At 30.7% G+C, this 24,247-nt stretch overlaps 3 protein-coding genes across 4 annotated transcripts; 2 read left to right on the top strand and 1 right to left on the bottom strand.

Annotated features, from left to right (window-relative positions):
* Positions 1 to 10,301: 10,301 nt before the first annotated feature.
* On the top strand, positions 10,302 to 11,294 carry LOC108486065 (ethylene-responsive transcription factor ERF017-like). The gene has a single exon (XM_017789880.2). The coding sequence runs from the start codon at positions 10,475 to 10,477 to the stop codon at positions 11,141 to 11,143; it is 669 nt and encodes a 222-aa protein (XP_017645369.1). The 5' UTR covers positions 10,302 to 10,474; the 3' UTR covers positions 11,144 to 11,294.
* Positions 11,295 to 15,531: 4,237 nt separating this feature from the next.
* On the top strand, positions 15,532 to 17,472 carry LOC108449916 (20 kDa chaperonin, chloroplastic-like). The gene is made up of 6 exons (XM_017747301.2): positions 15,532 to 15,723; positions 15,829 to 16,016; positions 16,492 to 16,671; positions 16,749 to 16,904; positions 16,999 to 17,076; positions 17,166 to 17,472. The coding sequence occupies exons 2-6, from the start codon at positions 15,831 to 15,833 to the stop codon at positions 17,337 to 17,339; spliced, it is 774 nt and encodes a 257-aa protein (XP_017602790.1). The 5' UTR covers positions 15,532 to 15,723; positions 15,829 to 15,830; the 3' UTR covers positions 17,340 to 17,472.
* Positions 17,473 to 17,521: 49 nt separating this feature from the next.
* LOC108449907 (auxin response factor 19) lies at positions 17,522 to 23,983 on the bottom strand. Of its 2 annotated transcripts, XM_053031216.1 has the most exons (14): positions 23,272 to 23,983; positions 22,512 to 22,624; positions 22,338 to 22,433; positions 22,008 to 22,064; positions 21,750 to 21,905; positions 21,559 to 21,643; positions 21,389 to 21,479; positions 21,138 to 21,302; positions 20,816 to 21,011; positions 20,574 to 20,712; positions 19,331 to 20,478; positions 18,632 to 19,216; positions 18,217 to 18,407; positions 17,522 to 18,124 (listed from the first exon to the last, which is right to left on the bottom strand). In XM_053031216.1, the coding sequence occupies exons 1-14, from the start codon at positions 23,312 to 23,314 to the stop codon at positions 17,944 to 17,946; spliced, it is 3,246 nt and encodes a 1,081-aa protein (XP_052887176.1). In that variant the 5' UTR covers positions 23,315 to 23,983; the 3' UTR covers positions 17,522 to 17,943. The 2 variants fall into 2 exon arrangements, with proteins under 2 accessions (XP_052887176.1, XP_017602778.1); XM_017747289.2 differs by having other exon boundaries at positions 18,632 to 20,478.
* Between the last annotated feature and the right edge of the window lie 264 nt (positions 23,984 to 24,247).

The following is a 24,247-nucleotide window of genomic DNA, read 5'->3' as shown; positions in this document are numbered from 1 at the left end:
GGGTGATATTTCTTAATTCTTAATTAATTTTATACTAATTATTATAATAAATAATTATTTTGATAAAAGAACCAATAGTGATTCTCAAGGTTACGATGCTACCAATACTAATTAAGTTTAAAAGTCTTCTCTTGAAATGAAATTGGATGTTAACTCTAATCAAAATATATATCATAATTTTAACTTCACTCCAAATAAAGATTTTGAGCTTTTAAGTGTTCAAGTTCGAGTCTCCCTCATATAAAATTATGTATGAATTAATTAATTTTAATCGAGTTTAATCAATTAGTTCAAGTTAAGTTGTTAAGTTTGGTGTTTGTTTGTGACTTTAAAAAAATTGAAAGAATTATATCATGAATCTTTGCTATTTTAAATTTAAGTCTCTATATAAATTTTTTAAAATTTATTTTGATTTAAATTTCATTATATACGGTAAAAACCTCAAATTTTTTATTTTAAACATCGAGTATGGATAATAATAATTTTTATTTGATATTATCATTTGTAGATGTAAGTTTAAGAAAAGTCTTTTCTAAAATTACATTAAACTAAAACAACCAAATCTCAAAGATATCTTGAATGAAAAGGAGATAATAATAAATAAATAATTACAATACAACAATGAAAAATAAATATACATTATCTAGAAAGATAATTGACTAATTATATCAACTTATTAAGTTTGGTTTAAAATTTCAATGAATTTTATTTGGCAATAATTTGATTGTGATAAGTCCATTATTGAAGAATGATGAAAATTTTAATAAGTTTTATTTTGATTTTAATTAAAGTAACATAATTTTTTTATAATATTTTCAGTAAATTTAAATTAAAAATATGATTAATTGTTACTATTAAAGTGATAATATATATTATTGGTTGAATATGGATACTTGAATTTCCAAGTACCCTTAACTGTGTGATCAAATAACAATAAAAGAAAAATTGCACATCAACACTTTAATTGCAGCAACTAAATGTATTATAAATTTGGACCTACTAATAACGTTATAAAAATAGAAATATTAAATTTCCAAATTTTAACGTATGAAAGGGACTAAAACCATTATTAGACCTAGTTAAAAGTGTTATATATAATAATAATAATAATAATAATAATAATAATAATAAAGGAAATTGCAATCTCCAAATTTTGATTTTCTATAATCTTTCATAACTAAAAATCTCTATAGATATAATATTTTTGGCACTATAAATTCAACACTTTACTTCATAATCTTCATATTCATGGTTTTTATTATTCTTCAAAGGGATAAAAATTTATTTTTCTTCAATTCTTTCATTTTATTATTTTAAATTCTTTAATATTTCTTTCTACAGCTATCAATGTCACTTATGATTCAAAATCACTAATTATTGATGGATATCATATGCTTATAATTTCTGGATCAATTCATTATCCAGGTATATATATTAAATATGATATTGGGTGATGTAATTTTCGGTTAAAATCGAGAAAATTGATTAAACCGATTCAATTTAGTCAATTTTGATTTGGGTGATTTTTTAATTATAGGTTCGGTTTGGAAAATTGTTTTAGTTGGTTGTCGATTTTTTTTCAAACCAACCCAACCGAAAAAATCAACTTAATTTTATTTTTTTTCAAGGTCGATTAATTAACTGAACCAATTGATCCAAAATTGATTTAGTATGTCGATTCTTGAGCTTTAACTAGGTCAGGTCAATTTTTGTATATTATTATCTGTTAAGTTGGTTTAATAAAAAAAAATTAACCAAAAAAATCGAATACAATCCCCTACTTATGATAATTAATATAATATTAATTATTTTATTTTTATTATGATTTTTTTTTTGTATTATATTAGATGTGGCCTGATCTTATTAGGAAGGCCAAAGAAGGTGGATTAAATACAACAGGAATTCAAAATTTTGGACTGAAAATTGAGCTGGATGGTAAGTTTTTTAAGTCTTTCTTTACGCTCAATTGAGCTAAAAATTGGTTTTTTTTTTTTTTTTTTTAGTTTGAGAGCTTATTTTACATTTTTTTTCCGTTTTTTTTAGTCTTTATTTATTTATAATATATATTAAAATTTTTAAGGTTTAAGAATTGGCATGGTGCAAACCTGCATAAAACTGCAGAAGATCTTGCTTATTCTGTTATACATTTTACCAAAGAGGTGGTACATTATAAAATTATTATATGGTTAGTACATTTCTTTATTAAATTTATAAATTTACCCAAATTTTAATTTATTTACTTTTTACAACTTTTAGTGATTTTTTTTTATTAGGAGCATGGTGGTACCAATTTTGGTAGAGATGAAGTTGGTCCATATATCACTACTTCATATGATTATAATGCAGCTCTTGATCAATACGGTAATTGCATTTTTTTTAATTTTATTTCACAATTTTTTATATATAAATATGTTTTTGAAATTAATTTTGGGGTTTCAATTTTGTTAGGAAACTTGAATCAACAAAATGAGGACATTTGAAGAAGCTTCATGATGTTTTACATTCCATGGAATTCACATTTACTCATGGTGAAATAGTGAATACAAATCTTGGCAATGGTGTTTTGGTAATTACATTCTTTGAACACATTATTATTTTTTTTGTTAGAGTATGGTGTTGATAATTTGATGGTTTTGTTTGGGCAGCAGAACCTTCTTGAAGCTAAAAAAAAGACTTTGGTCTCAGCCAAATTTTTGGAAAATTTTTATTATACCCTTTAAAATTTTTAAAAAAATTCAATTAGCTCCCTGGAAATTTTTAAAAATTTCATTAATGCTTTCGATATTTTTAAAAATGTTAATTAAATCCTAAAATTTTGTAAATTCTTATCAAGACCTTAAAATTTGGAGATTTTTATTATGCCCTTTAATTTTTTAAAATATTTAATTAGCTCCGTTGAAATTTTTAAAATTCTAATAGCCTTTCAAAATTTTAAAAATTTTAATAAGACCCTCCAAAGCTTTTAAATTTCTTATTAAGATCTTAAATTTATGAAAATTTTAATAAACTCTTTAAATTTTTAAAAATTTAAATAAACTACTTCAAAACTTAATCTCACGAGCCACCACTCCATTGTCTGGAGGTAAGAGACAAAAAATAAATGGTGGACTGCTCACGATACTCAAAGAAAACAATACTTTTGGTGTTATTTGCGCAATACTCTTAACAATCTTTTCATATATATATATATATAATATCTGTTCTAATTTATTATTTAAATATATATATATTAGGGTACTGCTTATGTAACAAAGGAGAAAGGAGAATTCAAGTTGTATTTTGAGTAATCCAAATAATGGATCAGATTTCACAGTCAAAAATTGGAGGAATTGATTATTTCCTTCCAGCATAGTCTGTTAGTATCCTTCCTCATTGCAAAAATGAAGCATATAACACTGCAAAGGTGTATATATATATATATATATTTCAATTTTTTAAAAAATTAATTAATTTTAATACAAATTAACTTAAAAATTATGGGGTTGTTTAAAATTATTTTTTTAGGTTTCTGCTCAAACTTCAGTGTATGTGAAAAAAACCCAATAAAGCTGAGGATGAACCAACTTGTATGAAATGGGAATGGAGGCCTGAATCCATTGAATCAACTGTGGTTCAAGGCAAAGGAGATTTTTCAATTAATAAAATTGTTGATCAAAATGATATGGCAAATGATGCCAGTGATTATTTTTGGTTAATGGTAAGGTAAAACTTTTTTTAATACATTTTAAAAGGTCAAATTATGGTTTCAGTCCTTAACCATTTCTACACTATTTCTTTACATTATTTTTTTAATCAATAAAATTGTTGAAAAAAAAAAGGATATGGCAAATGATGCCATTGATTATTTGTGGTTAATGACAAGGTAAAAAAAAAAGTTTAAGATTCTTTTAGAAAAGTCAAATTATTGCTTCGGTCCTTTACACCAAGATTTTAATCGAACTAGTTCAAGGACCAAACCCATAATTTAACCATTTTAAAACTATTTCTTTACATTTTTTTCAATTAATAAAATTGTTGATTAAAAAGATGGCAAATGATGCCTGTGATTATTTGTGGTTATTGACAAGGTATTTTTTTTTAAAAAGGTCAAACAGTACAAGGATCAAAACCATAAATTAACCATTTTAAACTATTTATTTATTTAATTTTGCTAGTTTTGAGCTTGGAAAAGATGATCCCATGGTGAAAGTACCTGTTAGCTTCAGGTTTAACAATAGCGGTCAAGTTTCTCATGTATTTCTCAGTGGAGCATACATTGGTAAGATAAATAAATAAATATATTTTTATTTATTTAATATATGGAATTCACTTAATAAAATATAAATTTATTATATTTATTTAAAAATATAGGTTCTCAATGGCCAACAACAGGCAGTGTTCCTTATATATTTGAGAAAAACATTAAATTATCCATTGGAAAGAATTTGATACCATTTCTCAGTGTCACTGTTGGATTAGGTAATTTTTTTCTGTATCTTATAAACGGTTTAATTTAATTTTAGTCCCTATACTTTATAAAATTTATAATTTAATCATTTTACTAAATTATAGTTTTAAAATAATCCCTATACTTTTTTTTCAGACAACCTTCAAAGGCCCATTGGGAAATAATCCAATTGTGGTGGATTTAATTGGTTTAGGAAAGGGTATTGCTTGGGTCAATGGTCATAATATGGGATGGTTTTGGCCTAGCGCTATAGCTGATGAAGACATGTGTAAGCCTGGTACTTGTGATTATCGTGGCCAATAAAATGGTGACAAGTGTCAGTGTGGTGAACAGACTCAAAGATGATAATAAATAATATTTTTTATTATATAAGTTTCGATACCTTAATTTTGATGTATCCATTTATATTGATGTTATTTTTTTATTAGGTATCATATACCTCGTTCGTTTCTCAAAGATGGTGAAAACACACTCGTTTTGTTTGAAGAATTCGGTGAGAATCTTTCGAAAGTCCAATTCTAGACAATTGAAATTGGAAAGGCTTGTGTAAATGCTTACGAAGGACATACGGTTGAATTGTCGTGTAAAGATCGACCGATTTCGAGGATCGAGTTTGTAAGTTTTGGTACTCTGCAAGGAGAGTGTGAATCTTTTGACAAAAGTGAATGCAAATCGAATGAATATGTGATCTCGATAATTAAAAATGAATGTGTTAATAAAGAATCGTACTCTTTCAAAGTTTTGAAAGATAGATTCGGAAAGCCTCCTTGTACTCAAAGAAGGCTAGCTGTGGAAGCTTTATGTTGTTGAATTTTAATTTTATTTAATTTTAATTAGTTTTAGGTTAGGATTATTTATTTGATAGTAAGTGAAAAATGCTTCATTTCAAGAGACATAGTACTTAAAAGAAGGATGTATTTACTCTAGTTTATCTCAATTTTATATAAATTAAGTAAAAATTTTTAAAATGAAGTTGCATAAATGTTTGCTCACAAGGCATTATTACTCTGATTTAAAATTGAATATAAATTTATTGATTGAGTCTTAGCTCAATTGGTATCGACTCCAACTCCAACCGTCGTTAATGGGTATTGAATCATGGTATCGATCGTTGAATCATCGCTTGAAACTCGCTAATTCAATGACTTTAAAAACTAAATAGCCTAGTGACTTTAAAAACTTTTAAATAGTTCAATGACTTAAATGAAAACTTTCGAATGGTTTAGTGACCATTTTGTAACTTTTTAAAGTTGAATAACTAAATTGTAAGCTTACTAATAGTTTAATGATCTTGAGTGCAATTTACCCTAAATCTAATTACATAAGGTTTGTTATGCCAGCGTATAAGAAAAAGCTATAGCCCAATAACAAAGTAGAGCACAACCCAAAGAAAGTTCAACCCACGGAGCTTTAAACTTAGCTTATTGAAACTCAGCTTTCTTGCCACTTATTCACCGATTTATTCACCGATAATAGTGATTAATTTTCTAATTGAGGATATTTTTTAAAAAGATGTACAATTAGTCATAAACTATACTCTACTCTCATGGGTGAAGATTGAACTCCTAACCTCATGAATAATAGATGAGGTGAGAAACCACTACATCACACCCCATGATTATTCACTTAGTTTTGACACTTGGGTAGGTAGTAATACTACTGACATCGAAATTTTGAGGATGCTATGCTAATAAAATTACAACATAGGTACTAAAGCATGTGTTGAATTCCAAATTCACGTACCAATTAGGTCAAAAAAAGTTTAGGTATCAATTAATTACAAGTGACCAAGTTCACGTGACTAAGTATATTAACCATTGATTAAAATATAAAAATAATCAATTAAAAAAATTAACCAAATCAAAAAATTGATCTAAACCCTAAGACCCTTTATTTTTTTGGTATCATTCATGTCTGTTTTACGGTCTATGTTTAGTATTTATGACTATCCCTCTTAATAATGTTGATAAAAAAAATATACCCTTATTTAATTGATAATAACTTTTATTAGAATAATTTAGAGGTGTGCATGGGCCGGGCCGGGCCGGGTTCGGGCCGGGCCCACAAAAAATTTCAGGCCCATTTTCTAGGCTCAGGGCCGGCCTACTGAAATATGGGCCTAAAAATTTGCCCAAGCCCGGCCGAAATAAAATAGTTAAGCCCGAGCCCTGCCCGCCCATATTAAATTTTTTAATTTATTTTATTAAATAAAAAATTTAAAATATATTAAATAATCAAATACATTTAAAACAAATATTAAAACAAGAAACAAATAAAAATATATTAAAACAATTCTTAAAACAATACACAATTTGAAAAATATAATAAAAATTGATTATATTAAAATTAAAATTAAAATATAAATATAATTAAAATAAAAACATATATTTATTATATAATTGGTAGGGCAGGCTGGGCCCTGCAAAAAATTACCGAGCCCGCCCATTTTCTAAACGGGCCTCGCTTTTTGTGCCCAAACCCATATTTCGGGCCTATATTTTACCCAAACCCTCCCATTTTTAGGCGGGCCTTGGGCCGGGCAGGTAGCCCGGCCCATGCACACCTCTAGAATAATTCTAAAAACTTCTATTTTTAGGAGCCAATAAAATAGTGTTACATTATCATCAATTTTAAAAGACATACAAATATTATTATGCACTTGTACATATTTAATAATATATTCTCTAATTTTATTTAATTTTAACATAATTATTTAAAAATGAATAATTAAAATTTTAAAAAGAAAGAAAAAATATTTAAATCTGCCTCGTAAAAAGTATTACAAGCAGCATCATTCAAATAGGTTTTTACCAAGGGCTAAGCTAGCGAAATTTGGCAAGGAACCGACCCCCTATAATGGAATTTTTTTCATTTAGACTCTTTAAATTTTTAAAAAGTTTAAATTAGTAAAGGTAAAATTACATTTTACTCCTTCTAAAAATGATAAAATTTTGATTAAATCTTTTAAAATAATAAAAATATAGGCTATTAAAATGATAAAATGATATACTATTATAAAATTATAATTTAATTTCGACTTCTAATAAAATTTTCTCACTTTATCTCTGATTTCGACTTTCCACTCTTTGAATTTTCTGTTTGGTGATGTCTTTCCTTCCATTTCTTTCACCATCGTTAATTTCAACGAAATATTTATTATTAACATTCAATACCCGTGGTCTTTAAATACCATCTACCATGGAAGCTACACATATGGATGCAAGGTTGGCAAATTATTACCCATCAGAAAATTGGGTTGAACAACAATGGCAAGAATTTTACGAAAAAGATAAAAATCGGGTCCAAATCCAATCATATGCAGGTAGTAGTTTTTGTGATGAATAATACAAGATTTTATTATTAAATTTTAGTCAATATTTCATTAGAAATTATGATGGTGGAAAAAATGGAAGGAAAAGCATCACGAAAGAGAGAACGTCGAAACCAAAAATCCAAATTTTGTTGCTTCTGATTTTTCTTTTCAATAAATGCTAGAAAAAAATTTCTATGTTTTTGTATTTTGTTTTTCAAAATTTTAATTTTTTAATAATTTAATTAATTTTAAGAGAATATTATATATAGACAACCGTATAATAATATTTTTGTCTTAAAAATTAATGAAGTGATATTTTTTATTGATACTTAAAATTTAAGTTTTAGAATGATTTTAATATAAATTATTCGTTATTTTATTTACACGAGATATGACCACATAGATCCAAATATGACTAATGGGAAAAGGGGATTTAACTGATCAAACAATCAGCTTCTCTTATATACAAGCTATTCAGAATTGGATCACTAACCGAACCGGTTAGACTATCAATTCGTCGATCTAACTTATTTGATTGATACAAATAATTCGATTAATTAAATTATTAAAAAAATTAATAAAAAAATATTTAAACACTATTCAACTGATTTTTAATCCATACAAACTCTTAACTCAATTATTCTTAAACTTTTCTTCGAATAAATACTTTAATCGACTTTTAGTCCAATAAATTCGCAGAAACGAGGATTATATGTAAATCATGCATCACGCTATCTATATACATGCGCGTGAGATGAAGAAGGTAGTCGTAGGTGGGCGATTAGACAGAAAAATTGGAAATGAAAACGGGTCGGACTATCCAATTAACTCTTCCAAATTCCATCCATATTCATAGAATTTTGACAATCATGACTTTAAGTTTGACTAAATCTGATTTTATTTTATTTTTCATTAATAATAATTTGTTTTAATTTAATTGTACAAATATTCTTTTAACCTTTTATAATTTTTTGTTTTCCCAAGTTTATAACTATATACAATGCAAATAAAAATAATATAATTAATAAATTAAAAATTGAAATATATCTAAATTTAAATTCCAATAAATCCAAAAAATATTCTAAATTATCTTATTTTTTTCAAATAATTTTTTTCAATGATTTTTTATGCTATTAATGAAAAAGATTCATCACTTTAGAATTTTTATAAATATATATATTTGATCAAAATCGCCACCAGCTATTATATTTGGACAAAATTTAAATTTAGTCAATGTAATTAAAAGGTTTAAATTTTAATTTAAAATGTTTTACTTTTTAAATTTAAAATTATAGTCCAATAATTGACCTGTTATTCTTTTAGGTCAAAACTTGCTCACTATGAAATATCCATACATGATAATTTTATCATTAATTAATTAATCTTTATGTTTAAATTTTATATTTAATAAATTTCAGTTGGAAATAATGAAAAATAATTACTTATAAAAATATTTTAACATTATTAAACTATAAATTGTATTATTTTCTAATGCAATTGTATATTAAACATAATATATTTTTCTATTAATATATGTAATTTTTTTAAATTACAGTTATAATTGTAATTATAAATAATATATCCAAATAATTATAACTAGAATTAATTATTATAAGACACGATTGTTCCGTAACCATAATATATATAGACTTAAATCAATTTTCGTTTTTTTTCTTTATTAGTTTATATTTTAATTCATTTTTTTATTTTCCTAAATGAGGGTGATATTACTATAGAAATGTGATGTGATGCGAGGCAGCAAAATGTTTTCAGTATTATTAAAATACAAAATTAATAAACGTAATAATAATAAAAATTAAAAACAAAATACGAGTTGGTGAGAGAATTAAAGCACGAGTAATATAAAAGGCCCACGTGGTGGAATATTCCACTCGAACCCTCCCCGCGTAAAGAGAATGTAATAAAGCAAGGTCTTTAAACATAGGCCACGTGTCTAATATTTTCTTTTAAGACCCTATGATATTCGATAATTATATTAAGAATAAATCGAATTTGACTTTTAAAACGGATGTCAAAATATTTTTAATTTATAAAATTCGAAACCGAAACTTAGTTCTTTATCATTTAACTAAAGGGTAGAATAATATTTAATCTTTAAATTTAATTTTTTTAATTTAGTACATGAATTTCTTCTTTTATTCATAGTCCATAAATTAGGGTTAAAGTTTAATTTTATAATGTTAAATCTATAATTTTTGAGGGCCCTTTATCCTCATCCCTCTTTTAATGTTTTTAAAGGGTGATGACATCATCACTTGAATTTTTTATTAAGATATAAAATTTTATATTTTAAAAGATTTTGAATTTTTAGAAAAAGAAACAGGTGATAAATGTGACATTATGGGAGAATGACATGTCAATTCAACGAAATCTAAGGTGGATTAGGATTAAATTGAAAAACTTACCAAATTCAAGGACTAAATATTAGATTATCCCTTCTGGCTTAAGGGTACAGTTTCTAGAAGCTCCAACTCAACACGCCTGTATTTCTTTGACTGAAGATCACTCCCACTCGTCGTTTCATAGTAATATAAAAGCAGAGCAGCAAATTCCATTATCATCCAAACTTAAAACCTCAAAAAAAAAAAAAAAATCCAATTTATCGATTCATTTTCATAGTGAATCAAAATAAAAAACCTTAAAATCATTATTACTTTAAAAAACCCAGAAAAACAAAAGCTTAGCAAACAACAATGGTGAAACACCTTAGCGAGAAATCTGCGGTTGAAAGGAGCGATTCAAGGTTCACAGGTGTACGTAAGCGAAAATGGGGGAAATGGGTATCTGAAATCAGGCTACCAAACAGTAGAGAAAGGATTTGGTTAGGTTCTTACGACACCGCCGAGAAAGCGGCGCGTGCATTCGACGCCGCTCTTTTTTGCTTACGCGGCCGTTCTGCTAAATTCAATTTCCCTGGTAACCCACCCGAGATAGCCGGCGGTACGTCTTTATCTCCCCATGAAATCCAAGCCGCCGCAGCGAGGTTCGCGAACTCGGAGCCTTCGACTATCCATTCGGAGCAAACTGATTCTGCGTTCCAAATGGAGTCACCGTCGCCGTCAGTTTCGGACGCGAGGTTTGCAAACTTGGAGCCTTCGACGATCCATTCGGAGCAAACTGATTCTGCGTTCCAAATGGAATCACCGTCGCCGTCAGTTTCGTACGCGACGGTACAATTCGACGGGTCGGTTATGGATCTATTAACAATGGGTTCGGGTAATAGTGTTTCGGATTATGGGATTTTCCCTGGATTTGATGATTTTTCAAGTGATTTTTTGGGATCATCGATGCTTAACATTGGTGGTGAAGAAGAAAATTTTGATGGGATTTTGATTCCGGGATCATTTCTTTGGAATTTTTAAAACGGGTCAACTTAAATCCGGGGATTTTTAGTATCCGGGTTTGGACCCGGATATTTGGATGGGTCAAATTTTTTTCACGGCTCATTCTTTTTTTATTAAAGAAAACAAAAAAAAAATAAAAATCAAGTATTAATTAATTTGTAGAGAAGAATGTAAAGCATTGTAGATTTTTTCGGTAATTTTGTAATAATTGATTTTTTAGTGTCAACATTAAATATATTTAATTATTTTATGGAAAGTTAAGATCATTAAACAAAACAATGTTATTAGTTATTATTATAAAATGGTAATATGAACGAGATTGAAATGAATTTAGATTAATAATTTATAAATATTGATGGATTTAGATAAAAATTAAGGATTAATTTTTGTATAGAGATCTGATTCGAACCAAATTCGATCTAAGTGATGATGAATATATATCTATAACTATATAAGTAAAAAGATCTCTTTAATTCCTCTTAATTTCAATAATGAGCAAATTGGTTCATCTAAAAAAATCAAAGTAATTTGATCCTGTTAATTTCAAAAGTAATTAAAGATAATTAATTACAATATTAATATTTTTCGTCAATTTTATATAAATTTGATTGGTATAATAACGAATAAAACTCTCATAATTTACACATTCTATTAATTTCGTCATGGTTTAACAAATTTAACTCGCCCTATTTTTGTAAATGTGTAAATGCTTAGACTAAATTTATTAATTTTTTAGAATTAAAATTAAATTAACAAAATATGTAAATATTGGAAACTAAATTTTTTATACTAATAAAAATTATGTACAATTGAGAAAGATATTAACATGATAAGTGTCCTTAACTATTTACATTGAAAATAAAAATTTAATGATAATAACCAATTCATATAATTATTTTATTTAAAATGACTAAATTAAAAAAAACATTTGGATTACCATAAAGTGATTATAAGTGTATCATTATTTTTTTTTTACTTTATATACCCTCGCGTTAGTTCCCTTTGGAAGAACATTTGTCCACTGTGAAGATATGATGACACGCAATCTTTTCATGGTTATGCTAGGAGAACTTGCCTCCATGGCTTCGCCCAAGCACCATGTGGCACTCACTGGGTTAACATAGTACACAAAAGATATATTTTTATAAATCAATAAAAAATTTATTTGTTCAACTAAACAATATATAATTTTTATTTGAAAGTTTAGTACTGTGCTCTAAAATTTTATATATTTGCGTATGAATAATGTTGATTGAGTTAGTGTCATAAATAAATACGATATTAATTTAAAATTGATGATAAAATAATTATAAATGATTGTATTTATTTAGTATTTTAAATTTAATATATTTTTGTGTTTAAATTTTATTTTACTCACAATTTAATTTTTTATTTTGATATCGTACATATTGCATATGTTATTATTAATTAGTTTCATATCATACTTTTCAATATTTATTGTATATATATATTTTTTATAATTTTCTCTCACTTTGGAGGCAATTGTTATACTCTAAATGGTGAACCTCACCAGAGTCGGACATGTGTCTTCCATCGAAACTAATATCCCAGCGGACCATGCATACTTGACTTACCAATCGATAGACCTTGAACTAACCTACGAACCTTAGTTCAATGAATTGTGAAGACTTCACATCTCCACTAAAAATATATGAGGTCTACTTGGGAATACAAGATCATTGATTACTAGTCATCCTAAAACGTTTTATCCTAGGACATAGCATCACCATCATTTAGAGGTTTGTAAATTTCGGGTAAAACCGAATTAATTCGGTTAACTAACCAAATTTGATTAATCGGTTCGTTAACCGAATTAATTTGGTCGGGAGTCGGTTAATAATTTTTTGAAAGTTTGGTTAACGGATAATTTAGTTTGAAATCATTCGGTTAACCAATTTAACTAAATTTAATAAATAATATTATAATATATAAGTATTCGGTCAGTTCGGTTAATTTTTTAGAAATATAAATTAATCGGTCGGTTAATTCACTTAACCGACCGAATTAATTGAAAAAGTTAGGTTTGGTTAATTTTTTTTGAAAAATTTTCGATTCGGTTAACGGTTAAGGGTTTAAAAAGGTCGGTTAATTCAGTTAATGGCAGTTTAGGTCGATTAACCGATTGAACACCCCTACCATCATTGCTAGAAGTATCAAATAAAACTTTCATGTCAGTAACCTCAGGACACATAGCTACTCCTTCGTATGAATTGCCATTTACTTATTATTTTTAAACACATATTTGTGTTCTAAATACATGATTTTCACACACATATATGTACCATAAGATTTTTAGTGTCATATATCCATCTATCACATCCAATAAGTACCTTATCCAATCCTTTCAAGTTAACTCCAATAATATCTTGGATTGACATCCACCACCATATTAAAATACACATTGAATAGAAAACTCAACGGTTAATACTCATGCCCAATATTCATCTCTCTATTAATACATCCTCAATATTACGATAAAAGGAGAAGGGAGGATACATAGTCTTCACTCCATCAAAACTCCACCCTAAAGTTCTCTTAAGCCACAATTGAACACTTCTCCACTCTTTTTATAGTGTAAACTACTCTAATTTTTACGACTTTCCACACCTCATATGTTGACCACCCTCGTTTTATTACCCCAACACTTTGTATAATTTTAGTGTTGTAACAATCCTTAATATGTATTTTCATTCAACGTATATTCCTTTGCTAACACTTAGCATGGAGGAAGCTCCTAGTTGTAAAATTTTGCTGCCTAACAAGTTTGTTCTTGTTTTCTTCGAGCTTTGAAAGTATATTTATAAAATCATTGATTTTTAATGTAAACTTCCTTTTTTCCACTATGGCTTCAACTTTGGACACTTGATTTATTACTTTGATTGGAAGCAAATTTCAAATAAATTTCAGCATTTTAAAAATATATAAAAATTTTATGAGATAAATTTAATTTAATAACGTGACATTAATTTAAAAATGCGTGGCACCAAAGAAGAAGACAAAGGGTGTTTTCTTAAAAATGGTAAATTTATCATTTAGTCATTTATTTTTTTTATGAAACTACATGTTAGTATCATGGTAAAATTGTACTTTAATCTGCCAATATTTTATGATTCATCTATGATTCCTTAAAGTAATTTTATGACTTCATCCTTACGTGGTACTTGATATTTTTATTTGATTCATTGTAATTTAAAAAACTCAAACGGGTACATTTAACTTAATTTATTTATTCTTTATCTTATTTATAGATTAAAAGCAATAACTCGACTAGTTTAAGTTGCAATGAATCCAGCGAACATATCATATTTTATTTTAAAACAATGTCACATTATTTAGTTAAGTACATTTCGAAAATTTTGCTCATTTTTTCTCACGTGATATTCAAAATTGAAACCTGTAGAGGATTTTCATTTTTGGTTAAACTGTCATTAAATTATTAGTAACTTTACGTTTTTGTTATTCAACTTCAAACAGTTATAAAATGATCACTGAATTATTTGAAAGTTTTTATTTAAGTCATTAAACTATTTGAAAGTTTTTATTTAAGGTATTGGATTGTTAAGGTTTTTGTTTTAAAAAAAAAATCCAATAACGAGCTCCAAGCGACAATTCGATAATCGGAATGGTGGATTAGTATTCATTGCCTAGTAGAAGAACATACCTTAAATCAAAGTTGATCTGACAATAAGTGTCGAAGATTGGAGAAGAAAGTTGTTTAAATTTTAGTTCGCAGATTCTTGACATTTAAAGTTGTTTCATGAAAAAAAAATTAAACTATAAAAAATAATTAAAATGAGAGTTTTCGATTAGTGCAGACGACGTGAATATAGAAGGCCATACAGGCATACAACAGTGATTTTAACAGACCACCAGTGCCTTAAATGAAAACTTTCGAATAGTTCAGTGATCATTTTATAACTTTTGAACTAAAATGAGCAAAACGTAAACTTTCTAATAATTTAACGACTTTATATATAGTTTACCATAATTAATAATTTTAAAACTTATATTTGCATGTATATAATATATAAATACATCAAGAAACTAAAAATTAGATTATATATGTTAAAAATTTAAAACAACAATAAATCTGAAAATGATCGATATTAATATTAAGACATAAAATGATATACTCATCAATACAATGTTAACTACTTTGATAAAATCAACTTTGTCACTCGAATTTAAGTTGTCTTATATTATTTATTCAAATTATTCGGATTTAAATTATTTTTAATATTTATAATTTTTATACAAGTTACCATTCTTTTAGATTCCAATAATTTTCGGGTAAAAGCATTGATAAATTCAAATATTTAACCTTTTATTAATAAATTAAATTGAATTCAAATTCAAATTAATTAGTAAAAAAATATTAGGAGTGCACTCGATGATATTCTAGGAAGCCAACAACAATGTTCCTGTAAACGCCAATATTCTAGAAGTCTCTATTCAACGCATAAAACCCATTACTAGAACAATCTAGGGTTTTTATCTTATACTTCATCCGGTTTCAAGCCAACTCTTATCACTTTCAATATCTTACCCCAAAACATCATTTTTTTTCCCACTCAAAGGTATAATCTTTTCTTTTATTAAAGCATATAACTTTTTCCTTTTTTAAGAAAAATTGGTTGCTAGAATTGAAAGTTGTTTGTTTTCTGGGAAAATTTTCATTACAGGAATGGCTACATCTCAGTTAACAGCATCATCAATGACAGTATCAGTAAGGAATTTGGCTTCATTTGAAGGATTAAGGCCATCGTCCATTGTGAAATTCTCTTCCTTTGGATCTTTAAAGCCCGGGTCTTTGACTCAAAGGTCCTTTAAGGGTTTGGTTGTAAAAGCGGCTACTGTTGTTGCTCCCAAGGTAGTTCTTTTTATAGTTTTATTTGTACCATTTAGACCTGTAAGATGGGAGTGAATTAATTCTGAATCGGGTTAATTTTTTTTGGGGGAGGGGATTCCTTTATTTTTGAAACTTTTGCATTTGGGTCATTATGAATTTGGATCATTTTGGTTTTGGTTTCTACAAGTTAAGTTTTTGGATTAGGATCATAATTGATGAGAGCAGTGCTGTTCTAATGTTGTTAATGGGTAAAGTTTTAAGCTTTTTTGAAACTAGTTTCTTCAGAAGTAGTTTTCGGACCATGTTAAGATGTACTTTGCTTTATAAATATGGCCATTGTTTGATGGGTATTTTCTCAAATGTTAATGCATTGTTGGAGTGATTAGGAGCATTGTATGCATTTTCTACATAGAACACAACTAAAGAATTAGATGTAACTTGAATTGTTGCCATATATATCTTGCTTACACGATTTGATTTGATCGGTTTATATCAGTACACCTCGATTAAGCCCTTGGGTGATAGAGTGTTGGTGAAGATCAAAGAAACAGAAGAGAAGACAGAGGGTGGAATTTTGCTACCAACAACAGCTCAATCAAAGCCTCAAGGGGGTGAAGTGGTTGCCATCGGCGAGGGGAAGACAATTGGGAAGACCAAATTGGAATGTTCTGTTAAGGTGGATTTCAAGGAATCAACATTCTTCCCTTTATTTGCTGCATAATTGTTTACTTACACAGTACTTTTTTTTTATAGACTGGTGCTCAGGTTATATATTCCAAGTATGCCGGAACTGAGCTGGAGTTCAATGGTTCAAATCATCTTATCTTGAAGGAAGATGACATTGTGGGAATTCTTGAAACAGATGACATCAAAGACCTCAAGCCTTTAAATGACAGGGTTTTCATTAAGGTTTTTACCCTTTCTGAAATTCATTAATTCGGTTGTGATAATACATTGCGTTGAACAGGGCACTCAATGTTGTGTTTAATGACGATTGTTGCAGGTTGCAGAAGCCGAGGAGAAGACTGCTGGAGGTTTGTTGCTGACTGAGTCAAGCAAAGAAAAACCTTCCATTGGCACGGTGAGTATCGGTTAATATATTTATATTTGTTGTCGTCCGTGCCTGGCATGTGTATATACTTAAAAAATGCTCTGAATTAAATAACACAGGTGATAGCTGTTGGCCCTGGTACTTTGGATGAGGAAGGTAACAGGAAGCCACTATCTGTTGCACCAGGGAATACAGTTTTATATTCCAAGTATGCAGGGAATGACTTCAAAGGGAATGATGGAACTAGTTATATTGCTCTTAGAGCATCTGATGTAATGGCTGTGCTTTCTTAGTTGTCTGATAAAGATATGCTATTAGGTTCACAACTGAAATTTATGGATGAGTTTTCCATGAGGCACAAGGATTTTGTATTTTTCTTTTAATCTTCGATATAAATGGTGCTAGCTTTGTTGTTTGCCCTGATAATTTTCACCCTTTTGATCCAGTACTGATATGATCAAAGTATAAAATGATCTTCTTCAATGGGTATATATATTCATCTCTTTGAGAAAAGTTTTCAAATTGTACCTTGGCGCAACATTAACAAAAATTGATGCTAATTGTATCTTTGCCCGAGTAATAGCTACAAACACTACAAATCTTGCTGATGATGTCAGATCAGCTTTTAGAATATGGTTATATTATACATAAATGATAAAACTTGCCCCAAAGCTCCCTTTTGCACCTTACCTCATTGAAAAACTACTAGTGACTAAAGGGCAAAGTCAAAAAAAAGTGGATGCTAAAGTTAGAACAAGATCCATCCTTCTGCCAATTCTATGGCAGTGGTTTTAACACCTCTGAATTTGGAAGAACTTCATTAAATTGATCTTTCTTAATGAAAAGGCATCCACCAATGAGCCTATGTAAAGTCCAATCAATTTGTTTTTGACTTTTTTATCTGTTAAAAGAGGCGGCTGAAGTATCATCATAATGTCCTCTCCATGCATTTCCACTGTCGATCTCACTACAAGCCTGATTGGGAACTGGCACATTTCCAAGGTCACCATCCAAGCTCATTTGTTGTACTTCAAGGGATGACAGAATTTTAATGCTCTGAACACAACTTACAAATTCTCTGCAAAAAATTAGAAATTACAAAAGGATGAACAGAGAAATAAAAAAAAGCTGATAAAGTTATATAGGTTCAAGTTGGGGTTCTTCACTTACTCCCAAGGATCATCACCAACAAGTAATATGTCATTTTCATGGTCAACATATACTAATTTCCAGTCAGAACTTTGTGGATCTTCCATCTGTCCCTCGATACCAAACATGCGGGCTAGATCATGCCTGAGTTCATCATACCCTTTGTAGCGGGTCACATCGATTGATCTTCCCACAGAGCCACGCTTTTGCACCTTCACAAGTTCAAACCAGCATCAAACATTTAGAACTAATAGTACATCAGATTGATGCTTGAACTGCTCAGAACTCTTTAAAGATAAAAAATCTGATTATGCTGAACATGTGATGTTCCTACTTCAGAGCTTCAAAAACTAGATAGTTCCAAATTGCAAGGTCTAAAACAAAGAAAACAAATGAGGTAACAAAGCGTAAAACCATAATTAGTGAGGCCACATACCTTTGTATATGTTCGCATCCGTTGAGTTTGGTTGGCCCACAATCCACCATTTAGAACTCCTGCATCGTTTATGGCAACATCATTTGAACACCCACTCTTGAAAGGTATGTTTGGCACACCAAATGACTGGGGACTTATTGCAGCAGTAGACAACTCTGTGTCAATATCTCTTGGATTGCTACCATAATTAGAAAGCAGATTTTGAAGATCCTTTTGAGAGTCATATCCCCTTGATAACAAGGTGTCGGGTGCCAGTCCGTCAATATTAGCTGAAAATTGAAGATTGCTCCGAGGATGTGATTGGACATCACCTTCCAAAAAGGTGGGGAGAGAGAAATTATGCTGGATGGTGCCTGCATCCAGGCAGTATGATGTTCCAGAAGAGGATGCTTCTAACTGGTCTGTCACAGTACTTTTGTACTTTGATTGATCTGGACCTTTAGAGGCAAGCAACTCGTGTTTGATTCGGATATCAGGCTTGCTCTGAAGCTCCTGAACCAGTGTACTTGCAGGCTCAACAACTGGATCTGTCACTACCATGGATGGTACTTGCTGACTTCTGCTTAGGAAGCTTGATGGTGAAACCTGACAATTATTGGTAGAAGGTGAGGTTGAACATGATGGAGCATCTCCATCAGTAAGACCAGAATGGGTTCTCATTGCCATAAGTGGCTTGTTCTGATTTTGGGATTGGCTCACCACTAGCTGTTGTGGTTGCATTAGCATTGATGTTGAGAAACCATTGCTGCCAAGTGTCTGTTGGCTCTGAGAAAGAGGCACCTGCTGCATTGGTTGGTTTTGTTGATGCATTGGCTGTTGTTGCACCACTGGAGACTGCGACAGTGATCCAGTAGGTGAGAGTAATTGTTGAGACGACTGCTGCTGTTGCTGCAATTTCTGTAATAATTGGAATTGTTGCTCTGAGAGGCCCTGCTGTGCCAGTTGTTGAATTTGTGGCTGCTGTTGTGACCTCTGGGACAGATTTTGCTGCAACTGTGTCTGTTGCTGTTGGCTCTGTACGAGGTTAGGTTGCTGTTCCACCTGTTGCTGAATCTGTGTATCTTGAGCTAACGATGTCAAAGGATATGAAGCCTTATTAGCAGGAAGGGTGGTTTGAGTTGACTGGCCATTGCTTGTCAATATTTGTTGTTGCTGCTGCTGTTGCTGAATCTGAGAATAAACACCTGGCTGATGCAAATTTTGATTTGGCATCTGGTTTGAGGCAATGATGCCATTATTTACTTGAGCTGGTAGAAATTGTTGTTGCAGCAGCTGCGGTTGTGCCTGTTGTCTTTGTTGTTGTTGCAGTTGCTGTAGAGGTGGCTGCTGCTGCTGTGGTTGTGGCTGTGCCTGTTGTCTTTGTTGTTGCTGCTGCTGCTGCTGTAGAGGTGGCTGAGGCTGAGGCTGCTGTTGAAGATGTGACTGTGGCTGCAGCTGTGACTGTCGTTGCTGTAACTGCTGTTGTGGATTTTGATTCAGAGGAGTCTGCAATAACTGCTGGAGTTGCTGTTGCTGGGGCCAGGTCATAGGTGCCTGAGACAACTGGTTGACCTGGTTTGGATTTGCTTTGTTAAATTGCATATTTGACGCAGGTAACATCGGAGCTTGAAAATTCAATAACTTGGATGGATCATCAGTGCCAAGGCTACTGTGCAATGGATTCGAAGAAACCATTGAAGGAAAGAGTCCAGATTGAGCAGCTGCAAACTGATTATTTTGTTGCATGTTCATCCACTGAACTAAACTCAAACCAGGGAAGATTGAATTGGGGGAATCTTTCATGCCAAAGTCATCTCCAAGCCAAGGCATAGCTCTCTTAAAAGCATTCTCAACATCATTTTCATTATCTGCAACAGCATCATCAAAGATTAGAACTAACTTCTACAATTTTCCTGTTATTTATCATTGTTTATCAGAAGATATATCTGGTAATATGGTTTACCTGGCATTCCCGGTTGCTTGGGGAATCTAGGCCTGAAAAACGGTGGTGGGCATATGTAGAAAGGAGTTACAACAGGCTCGATGTCCCAAATTGAAACTCGGGTTGGTCGCTCACCAGCAGTAGATTCATCCCATCCTACCTGTCAAGACATAAAAGCAAATTGCCAAAATAAAAAAATTACATGGTCTTCTCTCCTTTTGCAACAATATTGTATCCATACTATCGTTATGTCCAAAGAATACCTGAAGATTGCGCCACTGTGAATTCTTCCATCGTACAGGATCCAGGTCACTGATACCAGTAATCGTACCCATGTATCTACGTACTCCGCACTCCTCGGTTTCAAACATCATTCTAAACCGCATTCCAAGAGAAACTTGGGTATACATGGCTTTGTTATACTTCGCCAAGGGTACCACAAACTCGGAAGGGCTTGCCCTATCAAAATTAATAATATCTATTCAGGCATATCAATATCTTATTTTCTGAAAATGAAAAAAAAGAAATTTATGGTTATGCGATAACAATGAGCTGAAGGACAATCAAAATATGTTATGGCAATACCTTGGATTGTAGAATATGGTAAATGGGCTGTTATTTGCAGCAGCATGAGCTGCAGCAGCAAGGATCCCTATATGCATGCTATCACTAGAAATTACTGATGAAGAGAGAGCTGGCTGCTGTCTATTGGCCCGCCTTATACCTAAGAGAAACTGTGACTTCTCGTCTCTATATTTAAGCAAAGAATTCAAGTTAAGCAACATAAAAAGATATATATATATATGTGTATCTCTAAGTATGTATATGAACCATACCTTATGAAAAGAACAGAATCACCAGCAAAAAGTCTTTTGTTGCTAACAAAGACACTCCAACCAGTAGTTAGAAGATGCCTCTTTGGTTGACCTGAAAAGAAGCCTTATGCATTGAGGTACTAGCTACTAGCTCATGAAACGGAAGAGCAATGTCTAGAAGAGAATCATACCTCGATAGATATGTCTAAATGTCCATGGATTCTCATGTAAATCTCTAGCTTGTAGCTCTTGAGCGGGTGGTTGCATCGAAAAATCCTACCAAATATTATCATTTAAGACTTAGTAAAAATAGGTACAAAAATGCTTATACCATACCTCTCAAATCTTAAAGTAGAAATCAAAATTAAAAAACTTTACACACCAAAGGAGGGAAGATCTTCTCAGCTGCTCGACGAGGCACTGAAAAGCCACCATGAGTGCTAGTGTCACTAGCTGTAAGCGTCTTGCAAAAGAACTCAGCAGGTTGTCTGCTTTGCTTGAGGCCCATATCAGATGCTAGTAATGCTTCTCTGTCATACTGTAGAAAACTACTTCAAAATTCTTCCCAAATTTCAGGAATGAACGAAAAAAACAGAGGCAATATTAAAATAGTAATTCTCAAACAGAAGAGTTGACCTACTTTGTTTACAGGTTGAAGAGTCATCTGAGCATAGACCTCATCGGTTTCCGGGTCAGCCTGATTCAAAATTTTAAATAAATTGAATAAATTAGCAGCTTCAAAATAACCTTTTAACTTGCATTTTTAAGATCATTTCTGACTGTTACAATGTTAAGTTCATGCATATGCTTTCCAAGCTGTTCTCACATACACAAGTTAAGAAAACCATCAGTACGAGATAGCTTTTTGCTTACATGCAACGTGACATTACGGAGCATGCAAATTCATTTAGATAAGTAGACAAAATTCATTTAGGAACTCGGGATAATGGTTGGCTAGTTTTTTGCTTACATGCAATGTGACATTATGGAGCATGCAAATTAACTTGGAAGGAAGATTAGGGTAGCTTGGTACGAAATCAGTCTCCTTCTGCATCGATGCTGCAACCTGAACAGAAAAAAAATCCATAAAAGACAGGATTTAGAAACAATTATTCCATATGAACGAATAAGGAAAACGACTCACTTGTTCACTATGGCCTTGAGGAAAGTAAACCACCAAACTTCCAACTGGCGGTAAAGAAACAAGTGGTCCAGCACAAGCATGCCATAATTCTGAATTGATACTCTTCCTTTCTCCTGTGTTGTTATCAGAACATACCCGAAAACCACACAAGCAAAAAAAGTCAGAAAAATAATTAAAAGGCATCAACTACTAAAAGATTCACCATATCCATTTCTCTTCAAAACTTTGAAAGATAGACAGGGCAAAAGAGTTAAACTTTATTGTCCTAAACCAAGATATCCCCAAATTTCCTTGTATGAATTATTGATTCTACTTTTCCTATTTCGCCACAATTCATAAAACAAGGTCATCATGAATATTCTTATATAATTTAAAGACTTCATTTTTTGCATCCCTTGTTTCACCTCCAATTTGAAAAATGATAAATGATCCTAAACCCAAATCTTTGACTCTAAAATGAGGAAAGTTGACTCCTAGTTCAGTTACAATAACTTTCACTTCTAGTCTCATTACCTTGCTTCTTTCCATTTTTATGGAATATATATATATAAACAAGATAATAACCTCATAAAACCAACAACAATTTAAAGAGGATCTGGATAATGCAAGGGCCAAAAACAAATCCATGAAACAGCTAAATATATACTGATAATTAAAGAAAATGCTGCAATACTAAAATCCCGATGTCTATTTTTGACCCAGAGGAGAAAAGAGAATAAAAAAATTTTGATTAAGAAAAATTAAAAGAAAAAAATCAAACCTTCTGCGGGATTTGCCAAAAATCCATTGGGTGGAGCCTTCATGCTTACAAATTTGAATCAACTAAAACTGTTAATAAAACTGTGCTCCAATAAGTGAAAAGAGATCAACTTTGTTGACCATAAACTTCACTTCAACGCTATGAAATGAAACCTAAAAGCTTCAAAATCACTTGTATTGCATCATCCCCTATAGAAAGGACAATCCGCCGCTCCCGCTGCCGCCGCCGGTGTTTTCATTCACTTTCAAAACTAAGAAGGCCCAAATTGTGAAGACCCAATATTTTGTTCATTTCAAAGCTAAATTTTTCCTCTTCATTTAACTTTGGTAACAAGCTTTTGATTCGTTTTGGGGGTATTTACCCAACATTTTTCCTTCAATGGGTTCCAAAGAAAACGAACCGTAGGGGAAGTAACCGGACGGAGTGTTGATAAACCGGTAACTGAACTGCTCCACCTTGCTTGAAAAAACTCACCGTTTTTGGTTTAGAATCCGATGAAAAAAAAAAAAGAAGGGAACTTTATGGGATCAAGAAGAATGAAACAGACTTGTCGCCGTGAAATCTGAGAGACAAAGCCAAAAGAAAAACAAAACAAAAGCAGAGCAAAAAGAGAGCAGCTTTTTTTTTTTTTTGGCTTTACTTTTTTTCTCTGTTCTTTTTTTAATATTAAATTTTTATGGAACAAGCCGACATTATAATGGAGTGAGGGGATCAGGCCTGGTAAATAAAGCAAGAAAGAAAAGAAATTGGATTTTTTTATTTACTTTTTTTGAATTGGTTAAATTATGATTTTGGTCCTTTAATTATGTTTAAATTTGGTGTACTTTGTTATTAATCAGAAATGCGAAGTTTGGAACTTTATATTAAGGGTTAAGATAAAATTATAATTTTTTACGAGAGTAAATAAAAAAGTTCTGTATTAAGAGATAAAGCTAAGTTCGGTTCAATTTGATAGAGTTCATTTTTTGGTTTTGAA

Source organism: Gossypium arboreum, chromosome 7, assembly GCF_025698485.1.
Source record: "Gossypium arboreum isolate Shixiya-1 chromosome 7, ASM2569848v2, whole genome shotgun sequence".
Classification (NCBI taxonomy): domain Eukaryota; kingdom Viridiplantae; phylum Streptophyta; class Magnoliopsida; order Malvales; family Malvaceae; genus Gossypium; species Gossypium arboreum.
This window is presented reverse-complemented; position numbering and strand designations above follow the sequence as displayed.

Coding starts and splice junctions, on each gene's coding strand:
- LOC108449916 (XM_017747301.2), top strand. CDS start 15,831: ATGGCTACATCTCAGTTAACAGCATCATCAATGACAGTATCAGTAAGG. Junction 16,017..16,491: donor CTACTGTTGTTGCTCCCAAG/GTAGTTCTTTTT, acceptor GGTTTATATCAG/TACACCTCGATTAAGCCCTT. Junction 17,077..17,165: donor AAAAACCTTCCATTGGCACG/GTGAGTATCGGT, acceptor TAAATAACACAG/GTGATAGCTGTTGGCCCTGG.
- LOC108449907 (XM_017747289.2), bottom strand. CDS start 23,314: ATGAAGGCTCCACCCAATGGATTTTTGGCAAATCCCGCAGAAG. Junction 22,065..22,337: donor TCCATAATGTCACATTGCAT/GTAAGCAAAAAA, acceptor ATTTTGAATCAG/GCTGACCCGGAAACCGATGA. Junction 18,408..18,631: donor GGATGCGAACATATACAAAG/GTATGTGGCCTC, acceptor GAACTTGTGAAG/GTGCAAAAGCGTGGCTCTGT.
- LOC108486065 (XM_017789880.2), top strand. CDS start 10,475: ATGGTGAAACACCTTAGCGAGAAATCTGCGGTTGAAAGGAGCGATTCA.